At 42.1% G+C, this 13,594-nt stretch overlaps 1 protein-coding gene across 1 annotated transcript; it reads right to left on the minus strand.

Annotated features, from left to right (window-relative positions):
• Positions 1-3,054: 3,054 nt before the first annotated feature.
• MANSC4 (MANSC domain containing 4) lies at positions 3,055-12,054 on the minus strand. The gene is made up of 3 exons (XM_025402589.1): positions 11,826-12,054; positions 7,402-7,536; positions 3,055-3,779 (listed from the first exon to the last, which is right to left on the minus strand). Exons 1-3 carry the CDS (start codon positions 12,052-12,054, stop codon positions 3,163-3,165), a joined length of 981 nt encoding a protein of 326 aa, XP_025258374.1. The 3' UTR covers positions 3,055-3,162.
• Positions 12,055-13,594: the final 1,540 nt, after the last annotated feature.

Here is a 13,594-nt window from a genome sequence, read left to right on the forward strand (position 1 = left end):
TTTTTTTTTTTTTTTTTTTTTTTTTTTTTTTTGAGACGGAGTCTCGCGCTGTGTCACCCAGGCTGGAGTGCAGTGGCACGATCTCGGCTCACTGCAAGCTCCGCCTCCCAGGTTCAGGCCATTCTCCTGCCTCAGCCTCCGAGTAGCTGGGACTACAGGCGCCCGCCACCACGCCCGGCTAGTTTTTTGTATTTTTAGTAGAGACGGGGTTTCACCATGTTAGCCAGGATGGTCTCGATCTCCTGACCTCGTGATCCGCCCGCCTCGGCCTCCCAAAGTGCTGGGATTACAGGCTTGAGCCACCGCGCCCGGCCGAGACAGAGTCTTACTCTGTTGCCCAGGCTGAAGTGCTGAGGCATTATCTTGGCTCACTGCAACCTCTGCCTCCTAGGCAGCCTCAACCTCCCAGGCTCAAGCAATCCTCCCAATGCAGCCGTCCAAGTAGCTGGGACTACAGGTGTGTGCCACAATGCCTGGCTAATTTTTTAATTGATTATTTATTTATTTAAGACAAGGCCTCACTGTTGCCCAGGCTGGAGTGAGGTGGCACATTCATGGCTCACTGCAGCCTTGACCTCCAGAGCTCAAGTGATCCTCCCACCACAGCCTCCCAAGTAGCTAAAACTACAGGGACACACCACCACACCCAGCTCATTTTTTTTTCTTTTTTTCTTTTTCTTTTCTTTTCTTTTTTTTTTTTTTTTTTTTTGAGATGGAGTCTCACTCTGTCATCCAGGCTGGAGTGCAGTGGTGTGATCTCAGCTCACTGCAACCTCCACCTCCCGGTCAGGGATTCTCCTGTCTCGGCCTCCCGAGTAACTGGGACTACAGGCATGTGCCACCACGCCCGGCTAGTTTTTTGTATTTTTAGTAGAGAGGGGATTTCACTGTGTTAGCCAGGATGGTCTCAATCTCCTGACCTCAGGTGGTCCACCCGCCTCAGCCTCCCAAAGTGCTGGGATTACAGGCGTGAGCCACTGCACCCAGCCAATTTTTGTATTTTTTGTAGAGACGTGTTCTTGCCATGTTGCTCAGGCTGGTCTCAAGCTCCTAGGTTCAAGCGATCCTCCTGCCTCAGCCTCCCGTAGTGCTTGGATTATAGGTATGAGCCATCATGCCTGGCCTTTTGATTAAATTTTAAAATCAGACTTTTAATTGTGGTTAGTATTCAACTGCAAGAGATTTTATATTTTTCTTTTCTATTAAAAGAAAGAGTCATTCTCTTTTTCTACCCAGTATTAATACCAGGGAAAGAAAAGGAAATATAAGCCACTGGACTTAGAAAAATTTGGGTTTTCTTTTTCTTTTGAAATCAAATGTTTTATCTTTATGGATTTAGGGGTACAAGTGCAGTTGTGTTACATGAATGTATTGTGTAGTGGTGAAATCTGGACATTTAGTGTACCCATGGGCAATTTGTTTTAACATACGAGGGAACAGTACTATTTTATAAGTGCTATAAATAGGATTTCCCCTTATTTATTCTTTTTTTTTTTTTTCCCGACAGAGTCTCACTGTTGCCCAGGCTGCACTGCAGTGGCGCAATCTCAGCTCATTGCAACCTCTACCTCCCAGGTTCAAGTGATTCTCCTACCTCATCCTCCCAAGTAGCTGGGATTACAGGCACGTGCCACCCATGCCCGGCTAATTTTTGTATTTTTAGTAGAGACAGGTTTTTGCCATGTTGGCCAGGCTGGTCTCGAACTCCTGACCTCAGGTGATCCTCCCACCTCGACCTCCCAAAGTGCTGAGATTACAGGCGTGAGCCACTGTGCCCAGCCCCTCATTTATTATTTATGCTTATTAGCTATCTTTTAATATCTGTTCTCACATTAAAAACAGGTTTCAGGAATGAGAAGAGGGGCCTAAAAAGCTTAAGTTTCTTAGAGACTTGAACTACAGTATTCCACACTTAAAAGTCTTCTAAGATTTAGGGGGTAAATCTGGTATAAGATTAGGACAGAACTGAAACACCCAGAGCTAATCTTTACACCTAGGAAAACAGAATGTATACAAGTGAGGGCTGTAACTAAAACTAAAACTCCTAAGCTTTATTCAACAGAAATCAACACAGAAAGCTCAAAGAGCTCCGTAGCACAATTACTGAAAGGAAGATGAAGATGGGTTGGAATTGAGAAGGATTAATCAATTGAAAGTAGAAAGCTAGATTAAAGTCAGGAAGCATTTGCTTATGCGTTAGTAACTGTTAGTAACTGTGTTATTTTGCTCAAATTACTACATGATCGTATTACTATACGTGACAATAATTTGACCTTGACTGGGAGGCAAATATGATGATATTGTGGTGTTTTCTTCCTGGTATTGTTTTTTTTTGTGTGGTTTTTGGGAAAACATACACTTTTAGTCTAACAGTGATTTTGAACATGGACTTGAACCAGACTGCCTGTGTTTAATTAAGTCCTGACTTCACTACTTAATACTTGTGTGTCTTTAGGGAAGATGCTTAACCTCTCTTCACCTCAGTTGCCTCGTCTGTAAAATGTGATAATAGTATCATGGTTAACAGCAGGATACCCACCTCTCAGGGTTGGAAGGATTCAGTGAGTTCATGCCCCTAAAGCACTCAAACAGTGTGTCTCACTCAGTAACAACTGTGAGGATCAGAATTTTGCAACTCTGGCAGAGGGAACACTACTCAAAAAATAGAAATAACAACAAAAAAAGCATTATGTTTACCAAGCATTAGCCTTTTTTTCTTTTTTTCACAGATTGGTAGGAGTGCGCATCCTATTTTTTCTTTTGAGACAGGGTCTGGCTCTGTTGCCCAGGCTGGCGTGCAGTGGTGCAATCACTGCTCACTGCGGCAGCAGTCCTCTCATCTCAGCCTCCTGAGTAGCTGGGACCACAGGTGCATCATGTTGCCCCATGTGCTATTTTTTTTTATTTTTTATTTTATAGAGACAGGGTCTCACTATGTTGCCCAGGCTGGTCTCCAACTCCTGGGCTCAAGCAATTCTTCTGCCTTGGCCTCCCAAAGTGTTGGGATTACAAGTATGAACCACCACACCCAGACCAATTTTTTTTTCCACTAAACTGCCCTTTCTTACACAAAACTAAAAATGATATCCTTTAAAGCATATAATCTTGCTACAGCTTTTACTATGAAGAGTTCTCCTTCACATGGTTACGATTTTTAATTTGCTAGGATCCTGATTTTCTCTGTCTCAGTTTATAGTGGCCCTGCTGCTTTCCACAGCATCCAGATGCCAGGATGACTATACAGTAGCCAAGGAAGATGACAGAGGTGCAAAGGGCCACAGAAACCGGCCAAGCCTTTGAAGTCACAGATACCTCATCTTCATTCCCAGATGTGTGGTTTCTGCTATTGTATCCTTTGGTTTTATTCAGGAATTGTTTGCTACTGTTGAATAGGGGTGGAATAGGCATATGAGAAAGTTTTGTGTCTATGGGTACAAAGAAAGGAGAAATAGTCTTATTATCTGGATTGCTGATGAAATCAGTATTTGGTGACACCATATTTATCTTTGCGGTAATGGAGTCATTCAGGGAAGTAAATCTTGCCCAAAAATCTGTGGTTAATTCCTTAGAATAACTGGTACTGTTTGTGTTTACAACCAAATCTTGATGTGTGGTTGAGGATGGAGCCTCTGTGGATGGCAGCATACCATTTATCATGGTGGTTTGTTTATCTAAATTCATAGCTTTTAGAATCCTTAGTCTGTCCCATCTCTTGGATGAAGAACGAGTATTGAGATATGTGGAAGATTGTTCGAAAACCAGCAAATCTGGATCTATACCTGAAAAATAAATAAGGCATCATTCATTTTATTTTTACTTTCAAAACAAAAACCTTAAAGCACAGTTTGGAGAAGGGATTGGCTTTTGCCACTGTGAGTTACTGAACAAAGCTAAATTCACGTTCTACTACCACATTCTTCTCAAAGGTTTCCAAACATACTGGCTACATTTGAATTTATCTTAACTTTCTAAAACACTTTTTTTTAAATGAACAAATTTGACTACACCCAAGGAGAAGGCTTTGTGTCTGTCAGGGTTTTTGTACAATAGTGAGTGTTACTTTGAGAGCTGTAGAAACAGTAACCATTTGAGATACAATATAGCGTTTATTATTTATTTATTTATTTATTTTTTGAGACGGGGTCTTGCCCTATCACCCAGGCTGGAGTGCAGTGGTGGGGTCTCGGCTCACTGTAACCTCTGCCTCCCGGGTTCAAGCAATCCTCTCACCTCAGTCTCCTGAGTAACTAGGATTATAGGCGTGCGCCACCACGCCCAGCTAATTTTTGTTGTTGTTGTTGTTGTTGTTTTTTGTAGAGATGGAGTTTTGCCATGTTGCCCAGACTGGTCTTGAACTTGTTAGCTAAAGCGATCCGCCCGCCTCGGCCTCCCAAAGTACTGGGATTATAGGCAGGAGCCACCACACCCAGCAATATAGTGTCTTTAAATCAAGTTAAGCAAAACAGGGCCTGAGAAGGGTGACTATAAGTAAAATCATGAGCAAAGCCTTAAGTCTCATCCCTTTTCGACCTCTGAGGGTCTTGCTTTGTCTTTAGTATTTTCTCCCTTGTATACTAACTCCTTTCCCTCTAACTTCAGACATGAACAAATACTGCTTTGTCTTTATACGAGAAGAGAAAAAACTGTCAACAGCTTTCCAATGGTCCCTGCTGGTGACTTCTCTCTCTCTCTCTCTCCCTCCCTCTCTCCGCGCGCAAACATGCCAGCATCCATTGCTTCTGAGGTAGTCAATTGTTTCTTTACTTCCTGATCACTCACGTCACCTTGCTTTGGCTTCTTTCTTGTCCTTGATGCTACCGGCCACCTTCTTGAATTCTTCTCCCATGACTCCCTGGACCTCGGACCCCCTTGGCATTTTCCCCCACTGCCTCTCATTTTTACTTTCTTTTGCTGGTTCTCTTGTACAATCTCACTGCTTGTGTGGTTTCCATCATCTTCAGTCCTTGGTTTTCAGATGTATTTTCTCTTCACTACCCCTCCCCTCCAACACACACAAAGAGATCATGCTCAATTGGCACCACTACATCAATGGCATTGAAACCCATATCACTATGTATTCCCCTCTTTCTTGAGTTCTGATCTCATTTATCCAGTCTTCTATTGGAGGTTTCCATCTGGACCTCTTACATCATCTCTTAATATGCCCAAAGCCAAAATCATTATCTCTGCCTCCTTGTCTCCTTCATTGGCATCATCATTCTTCCATCACCCACACTGAAATCTGCACTGTGATTTTTTTTTTTTTTTAAGAGACAGCTGTCAGTCAGGCTGCAGTGTGATCATGCAATCATAACTAACTGTAACCTTGAGCTCCTGGGCTCAAGTGATCCTTCCACCTCAGCCTCATGAGTACCTGGGACCAACCACAGGCACACAGCACCTTGCCTGGCTAATTTTTTTTGTAGAGATGGGGGTCTCTCTATGTTGTTCAGGTTGGTCTCGAATTCCTGGACTCAAGCGATCCTCCTGTCTCAGCCTCCCAAAGTGCTGGAATTACAGGCGTGAGTCACTGCACTTGGGCCTGCAAAGTGATTTTGACTCCAATCACTTCATTTCCTCTCATTAAAAAGGTGACTAAGTCCTTATTCAACCTTCCCAATGCTCTGATAATTATCCCTTCTCTTCATTTCTTTTTTTTTTTTCTTTTTTCTTTTTTTTTTGAGACGGAGTCTCGCTGTGCTCCCAGGCTGGAGTGCAGTGGCGTGATCTCGCCTCACTGCAAGCTCCGCCTCCCGGGTTCACGCCATTCTCCCGCCTCAGCCTCCCAAGTAGCTGAGACTACAGGCGCCCGCCACCACGCCCGGCTAGTTTTTTGTATTTTTAGTAGAGACGGGGTTTCACCATGTTAGCCAGGATAGTCTCGATCTCCTGACCTCGTGATCCACCCGCCTCGGCCTCCCAAAGTGCTGGGATTACAGGCTTGAGCCACCGCGCCCGGCCCCCTTCTCTTCATTTCAACTACAGTCACTTTGTGCAGACTTTAATGCTTCCCTGACTAGATTTTCTAATCTGTACCTGCATATAAGTGTGGACTAGGACAAACAGGTATCACTTCACATGTTTTTTCATTAAATGCCCTTGTTGTCTGTTTCAGACAAAGTCAAACCAAAACTCTACTCTGTACATGGCCCTTATGATACCTGTCCCTATCTTATCTTAGCCATATTTTCATTGCAATTACATGTCTCCTTATTGTGTCCAGACCTGTTTGCTTACTCTCCTGTAGCATAATATAGAACTCATCTTCTTCTGCCTGCCTTCTTCCATGAACCTGCTCTGAATACACTGACTTTCACTAGCCTCCCCTTCTTTGAAACTTTGCACTGAGACAGCTTCACACATTTCTGTATTTAGTTGTGTCTTAACACTAATTGTAAGATCTGTCACATCTACTAGATTATAAAGGAGCTTGAGGGCAGAGATATGGCTGCGATCTTCCACAGTGTTGATTCTAGCCTGGAGCATCAAGTGTTCAATACATACAAATTGATAAGAAATTTATCTCCTTTGCATTTTGATGGCAAAAATCTCTTCTTTTATGGTCAGTAATTTACACCCTGAGATTACATAAATGGGCACAAAACACTTATATTTCTAAAATAAAATACACTGGTTATCTTGGGACCAATGATATGCTAATGTATGTTAGCACACGGTGGTAAGTTTCCCTGAACGTGACATCCCTCTTTTCAGAATCCTGTATGCAGTGTCCATTGGACCTCAGAACTGCCATTTAGCATGTTCTTTATCTCCTAGTGGCACCCTCAGCCACTGCAGGAGAAACGCTTCTTTCTTTTTTTTTTTCGAGACGGAGTCTTGCTCTGTCACCAGGCTGGAGTGCAGTGGCGCGATCTCAGCTCACCGCAACCTCCGTCTCCCAGGTTCAAGTGATTCTCCTGCCTCAGTCTCCTGAGTAGCTAGGACTACAGGCACATGCCACCACGCACAGCTAATTTTTGTATTTTTGGTAGAAACAGGGTTTCACCATGTTGGCCGGGATGGTCTCGATCTCTTGACCTTGTGATCTGCCCGCCTTGGCCTCCCAAAGTGCTGGGATAACAGGCATGAGCCACTGTGCCCGGCTGAGAAACCCTTCCTTTAGCTTTACTAAGAGTTCTTGAGATTCATGAAATACAGTGGGTAAGCTCTTGTTCAATCATGTATCATTTATAATCTGGAGTGAACTAATTGCTAAACATTAAACTAAAGAGAATTTTCTTTCAGTTTTCCATCCTAGATATGCAAAATTTTTCCAAAGTTCACTGGAAATAATGATTCTAGGGACTCACATATGACTGTTGCCAGCCAGTTTCTCAGCTATATGCCTCTACTAGAGTATTGCCAGCATTCTTTAAAAGTCTTGAAATATGTAATCATTACCATCTGTTATGTTGTACAAAATGGCACTGGTTCCAGGCTCTAATATGCAGCTCTCCAGTGTTGGGCAGTGAACATGGAGGCAGTTGATATTGTCATGAATAGGATCGTGGTAGAAGACAGCCAGGTTACAGGAAACTGAAAGGGAAACAAGCAAAGTACATCTGTGGATGGTCTCAATTTCCACCAGTTTCATGAACTCTGAGTAACTTATATTTGTTTCAGGAATACTGGATTAACAGTATTTTTCAGGGCAATGTGCAGACATTTTGCAGAACATTTATAAACTATTGTAACTGCTTCTGTGAATATGGAAAATACTTTTTAAAAAAATTTTTTTGAGACAGGGTCTCGCTCTGTCACTCAGGCTGGAGTGCAGTGGTGCGATTACAGCTCAGTGCAGCCTAGACCTTCCGGGTCCAAGCAATCCTTCCACCTCAGTCTCTCAAATAGCTGGGACTAGAGGCCCACATCACCATGCTGGGCTAATTTTTGTATTTTTTGTAGAGGCAGGGTTTCACCACGTTGCTCAGACTTGTCTCAAACTCCGGAGCTCAAGCCATCTGCCTCCCGCAAAGCTGGAATTACAGGGAGGGGCCATCCCACCCAGCCAGAAAATGCCTTTTTAAAGAAAATACAGATTTTCTCAAAGTAATCTTTCATACTTTCCATCCCACACAGGATATTTGGAATCATTCATTATTTCCTGGTCCCAGAATTTCGTGTTCATGAAAAGTTAGATTAGCTACAAAAACCTCTGGGGGCCCGGCGTGGTGGCTCATCCCTGTAACCCCACCACTTTGGGAGGCTGAGTGGGGCAGATCACCTGAGGTTAGGAGTTCGAGACCAGCCTGACCAACATGGAGAAACCCAGTCTCTACTAAAAACACAAAATTAGCCAGGCGTGGTGGCGCATTCCTGTAATCCCAGTTACTTGGGAGGCTGAGGCAGGAGAATTTCTTGAACCCGGGAGGTGGAGGTTTCAGTGAGATCGCGCCATTGCATTCCAGCCTGGGCAACAAGAGCGAAACTCCATCTCAAAAACAAAACAAAACAAAACAAAAAACCCTGGGGATTTACACATCAGGTTTCTAGGCACAGTGTCCTCTCAGAATACTAAGGGGCTGGGGGTCACCAGAGAAAGAAATAGGAAAATACAAGGACAAATGCTGTAAAGAAGAGGGAGTAGTGGGAAGGGCAAAAGAGTAATACGTGAACGGCCCAGATGGTGGAAAGGCCACAGGCTGTGTGAGCATCACCTTGCCCTGACTGCAGGTGTGCACTCTCCCCAGATGTAAAACCACATCCAAAGAAAAGCCTAATCAGTGTCATTTAAAGAGGCAGGGACTGGACAGGCAGAGATGCTAGCAGGTAGAATTCTAGCAGGTGGGGACACACTACTGGCTCATGCTGTCTTTCCTTCTCTAAGCAAATTTGCTTTTTAAAACATGCTCTCTGGCCAGGCGCAGTGGCTCACACCTGTAATCTCAGCGCTTTGGGAGGCCAAGATGGCGGATCACTTGAGGTCAGGAGTTCGAGACCAGCCTGGCCAACTTGACAAAACATCGTCTCTACTAAAAAAACAATTACAAATATTGGCTGGGCGTGGTGGCATGCACCTGTAACCCCAGCTACTCAGGAGGCTGAGGCACGAGAATCACTTGAACCCAGGAGGCAGAGGTNAAAAAAAAAAAAAAAAAAAAAAAAAAAAAAAAAGAAGAAGAAGAAGAAGAAAAAGAAAAAGAAAAAGAAAATGTTCTCTGACAGAGGAAGAGAAGACTTAAAAAGAAAAAAATATCCTTACTTCTGGAAAATCTGAAACAGATTTGTGTAATGCAAATCTTCAGTCTACCCTCAGAAAAGTGCAACATAGATTTTACTTCTGCTACAGTGCAGTAGAGACCATGTGATATGAAATATCCATTGGCCAAAAGGTATCAACTTTTTTTTTTTTTTTTTTTTTTTTTCAGTCACCCAGACCGGAGCAAAGTGGTGCAATTTCGGCTCAATGCAACTTCTGCCTCCTGGGTTCAAGTGATTCTCCTGCCTCAGCCTCCTGAGTAGCTGGGATTACAGGGGTGCACTACGACACCTGGTTAATTTTTGTATTTTTGGTAGAGACGGATTTCACCATGTTGTCCAGGCTGCTCTCAAACTCCTAACCTCAAGTGATCTGCCTGCCTTGGCCTCCCAAAGTGCTAGGATTACAGGCATGAGCTACCCGCCAAGGTATCAACCTCTTTAATAAAATAAGATTACAGAGGGCTAGCGTCTGATCACCAGACCTCAAAGCATGCCTAAAGCTGTGGATCTGCTGCTTGCAGAACCTGTACTGCTTTTGTGTAAGGTGAACTGTGAGGAGTTACATCTCCATCGTTACTTCTAGGACATCCTCATGTTGCTGCACTCTATTTTTCCAGGAGAAAGAATAAGACAAAAATTAGTTAATAATACATTGCTAATACATTACACATTACAAATACATTCCCTGAGAACTGTGCTGTAAAGTTGAAGGGAAAGAAAAACTATTCAAACTTAAGACTTTTAAATTTCTGATGAGAAAGTAGTTGATTCTGTAGAGGACAATTTTGAAACGTGTTTTACATTCCTTGTAGACATTTCAGCATCCCAGCTCTGAGCAGGATTGTGGCATTTTAAAGTTATGGCTTCCAGCTAATAACTGGAATGTGCCTTCCTGTTTTTCTCGTTCTGAAGGAAGAAAGTCACAACTGGGAAGTTACAGGGGCTCTAAAATCATGGGATTGCCCTGTATGCTTACAGTATCCCCGACAGTCCAAAGGCCAGAGCTTCTCTGCTGTGGAGTCAGGTAAATTCATGCTAAGGGAAAATGCAAAAAAATGTACTGCCCCTCCGCCGTCTCCTCTCAGTGAAGACTTATGGGAGTTAGAAGCATCTGGAAGGTGGAAATCTGGATTGGCTATCTTTTCAAAAAGATTTCCTTGTATTAAATTAATTATTGTAGCTCCAATTTTCATCTCAAAAATCTTACATACATAATCTTACACACACAAAAATCTTACATAATTGGGCAAGAGGCATTGGAAGTTAACAAGTTGATACGGATCCATGGAAAGAAAGTGTGGAACAACCAAGGGAATTATTTTAAAGTGCCGTGCTGCTTTTGCTGTTTCTTTTCAAGTAGCTTTAAAATCTTGGAAAAATGAAAAAGAAATGAAAGAAGTCTTTAGGCAATTATAACTTGAAATCCTGCAATAATAAAATAAACATTCCTAATTGCAGGTCTTGATCATATTATATGGATGAAGTCTACATGCAGATTCCATATGACAGACAAAACATTTATGAGGAATATTTGGAAATATGATTTTGGGGTGGGTATTTGACATGTATCTCCCTATTTCTTTCAAAACATGAATCACACTCTAAATTCTTTTTTAATACATTCCACATTTGGTAAACCCAAGTCAGCACATTTTAGTTTGTGTGTGTGTGTGTGTGTGTGTGTGTGTGTGTGACAAAATCACACCAGCATAAGGCAGTGCCCTCTGTTTTAACCTTTACAAGGAAAGTAATCTTTTTATTATTTATTTATTTATTTTGAGACGGGAGTCTCACTCTGTTGCCCAGGCTGGAGTGCACTGGTGCGATCTTGGCTCACTGCAACCTCTGCCTCCCAGGTTCAAGCAGTTCTCCTGACTCAGTCTCCCAAGTAGCTGGGATTACAGGTGCCTGCCACCACCGCTGGCTAATTTTTGTATTTTTAGTAGAGAGGGGGTTTCACCATGTTAGCCAGGTTGGTCTCCAACTCCTGACCTTAGGTGATCCACCCACCTTGGCCTCCCAGAATTCTGAGATTACAGGCATGAGCCACTGCACCTGACTCAGCACATAAAACAAATTTCATATGATACTAATATCACCAAAATGTACTTTGAAAGGGAAATTATAATAAATATTTGACTGGGTGCAGTGGTTCACATCTGTAATCCCGGCACTTTGGGAGGCTGAGACAGGAGGACCGCTTGAGTCCAGGAGTTTGAGACCAGCCTAGGCAACATAGTGAGACTCTGCCTCTAAACATTTAAAATAAAATGAGAAATAAATATTTTAAAAATCATATATATTTTGAGCTGTAAAAATATTGTAAATTAACCTTGGGGGAAATATTTTCATTTAGCATTTTGGTGAAGAAAAGAGGATTCTGTTTCCTGTAGGTTCTATTGAATTTTGGGTCATTATTAGATATGTAAATAGAGCCTGCTCTGGCCCAGACTGTGAAATCAGTTTCACTGGCTCTTTTTCCTCTACCTCTCTCTCCCACACCCCAGGGCATCTTCTCTAGTCCTTTACAACTGTTTACTGGCCTCTGCCTAGGACTCCTCACTTAGGGCTTCATCCTTGGAAGTTTCGTCTTATTTTTGCCCAAGCATATCATGAATACTTACCATCCTTCCGAAGACAGCAGCTCCTACTGCACTTCTGGCCAGTGCTTTCAGAATAATACTTCAAGAACTGGGCTCCCAGCTTCTGAGACTCCTCCAGATCGATTAGAAGACCTGGGAAGCGACGGATCCAGCAGTCTCTGTAAAAAACTGTGGGTGAGCAGAGAGAGTCTGACGTCCACCCCATGCTTAGGAGCAATATCACGTTAACTGCTACCACTGCCACATGCATTTTTCCTGTATGAAGGAAGACTCGAAGATAAGTCTGATTTCCAGACAGAAGCTGAATTACCGGAGTTTAGGACAGTCTCTGGAATGTCAGAGGTGTTAAGGGAGAGCTTCCTTGGAGCTTGTCTGGAGAGTCACTTTCTAGAAAAATAAGACCACTCTTTGACTGCGTATTGATTTTTCTTTTGTTTCTTCCCGAGCCCCAGGTGAACATTTGATTTGCTGGCATTCTTTCTGAACACTTTCCAGGCTATTTCAATCCCCTGTCCCTTAGCATCTTAAGACGTGCATTCTCTTTTCTGCTTTTCTTCTTTCTCTGAAAGTGAATAGTCACAGACACCTTTTGCTAAGTAAATATAAAGACAAGTGGAAACCTTAGTCAAGAGGCTTTCTGAGGGAAACAATAAGTTAGTCACTTGACGTCAGATAAAGGAAGTATCCGTTTCATCATAAACAAGACATGATTTTGTGAGGGCACCTCTGTTTGATTTTTAAAGAACTTGTAACTGCAGACTGTTTTTTTAAAAAATCATCTATATTTCTTTGAATTTAAGTTCTGACATTCAGGTTCACTAAAAAAATTTTTTTGCACTGGTTTGGGTTTTCACTCTGACTTAAAAAAAAACCTTGGCCAAGCACAGTGGCTCACACCTGTAATCTCAACACTTTGGGAGGCTGAGGTGGGAGATTGCTTGAGCCTGGGAGGTAGACGTTGCAGTGAGCCGAGATGACACTACTGTACTCCAGCCTGGGTGACAGAGGGAGACCCTGTCTCAGAAAAACCAAACCAAACAAACAGAAAACACTAGGAAAATGGTGAAATGTTTTTAAATTTCTAAATAGTAATAAAATCATTTCAATTGCAATGCCCGAACATTTGGAAAGGCAGTGAAAATGAACTCTTGCTTTTGTGAAAATTATGGATTTCATATCCTGTGACATCCAAGGTGACAAATTACTTCAAAGCATAAAACTGTTGCTTTTTTCTATCCAATTTTATACGAAGCATTAGTGATAATCAGCTTTTGGCACAAAGCACTCTATTGTTTCTTTTAAAAAAGAAACTTTCTAATCTGTGATCTGTATTTCTTTTATACCTTTTTATACAATGACTCATTCACCTTCTTGACACAAAAATCGTTAGCATTCTTTGAACATTCATCTCTTCACCTGTTTCCTAATAATAGTCAGTCTAGTTGTTACATATCTTTTTATGTTTAGAAACATATAATAATTGATAATGAAAAGGAAAGTAGTTAAGACTGAATAGCTTTAAATATGAAACACTTCATTCTCTTCTGAGCAAAAATTATATTATGCACTAACTCCTAACCTTGCCTAAGCCACACAGAATACACAAAATGATAAATATTTCATTCTAATTATCTTCGTATAGAAAGCAAATTTCAGTTGCTTACCTGCAAAGACTCAGACGATTCCATCTGATCAAAGGGATAGGGAAGAGAGGTTTTATAATGGCAAAGGAAGGAAGAGAAAGGATGAGTAACAAAAAATTACTCTCAATATTTTATGAGATTCCATGG

The sequence above is a fragment of the Theropithecus gelada genome, chromosome 11 (genome assembly GCF_003255815.1).
Source record: "Theropithecus gelada isolate Dixy chromosome 11, Tgel_1.0, whole genome shotgun sequence".
NCBI classification, from domain to species: Eukaryota; Metazoa; Chordata; class Mammalia; order Primates; family Cercopithecidae; genus Theropithecus; species Theropithecus gelada.

Excerpts from the sequence above, each read along its gene's own strand:
- MANSC4 (XM_025402589.1), bottom strand. The coding sequence starts at position 12,054 with ATGCATGTGGCAGTGGTAGCAGTTAACGTGATATTGCTCCTAAGCATG. Across the intron at positions 7,537-11,825 it reads CTGCTGTCTTCGGAAGGATG|TTTCCTGTAACCTGGCTGTC; the intron begins GTAAGTATTCAT and ends TTTCCCTTTCAG. Across the intron at positions 3,780-7,401 it reads TTTGTACAACATAACAGATG|GTATAGATCCAGATTTGCTG; the intron begins GTAATGATTACA and ends TTTATTTTTCAG.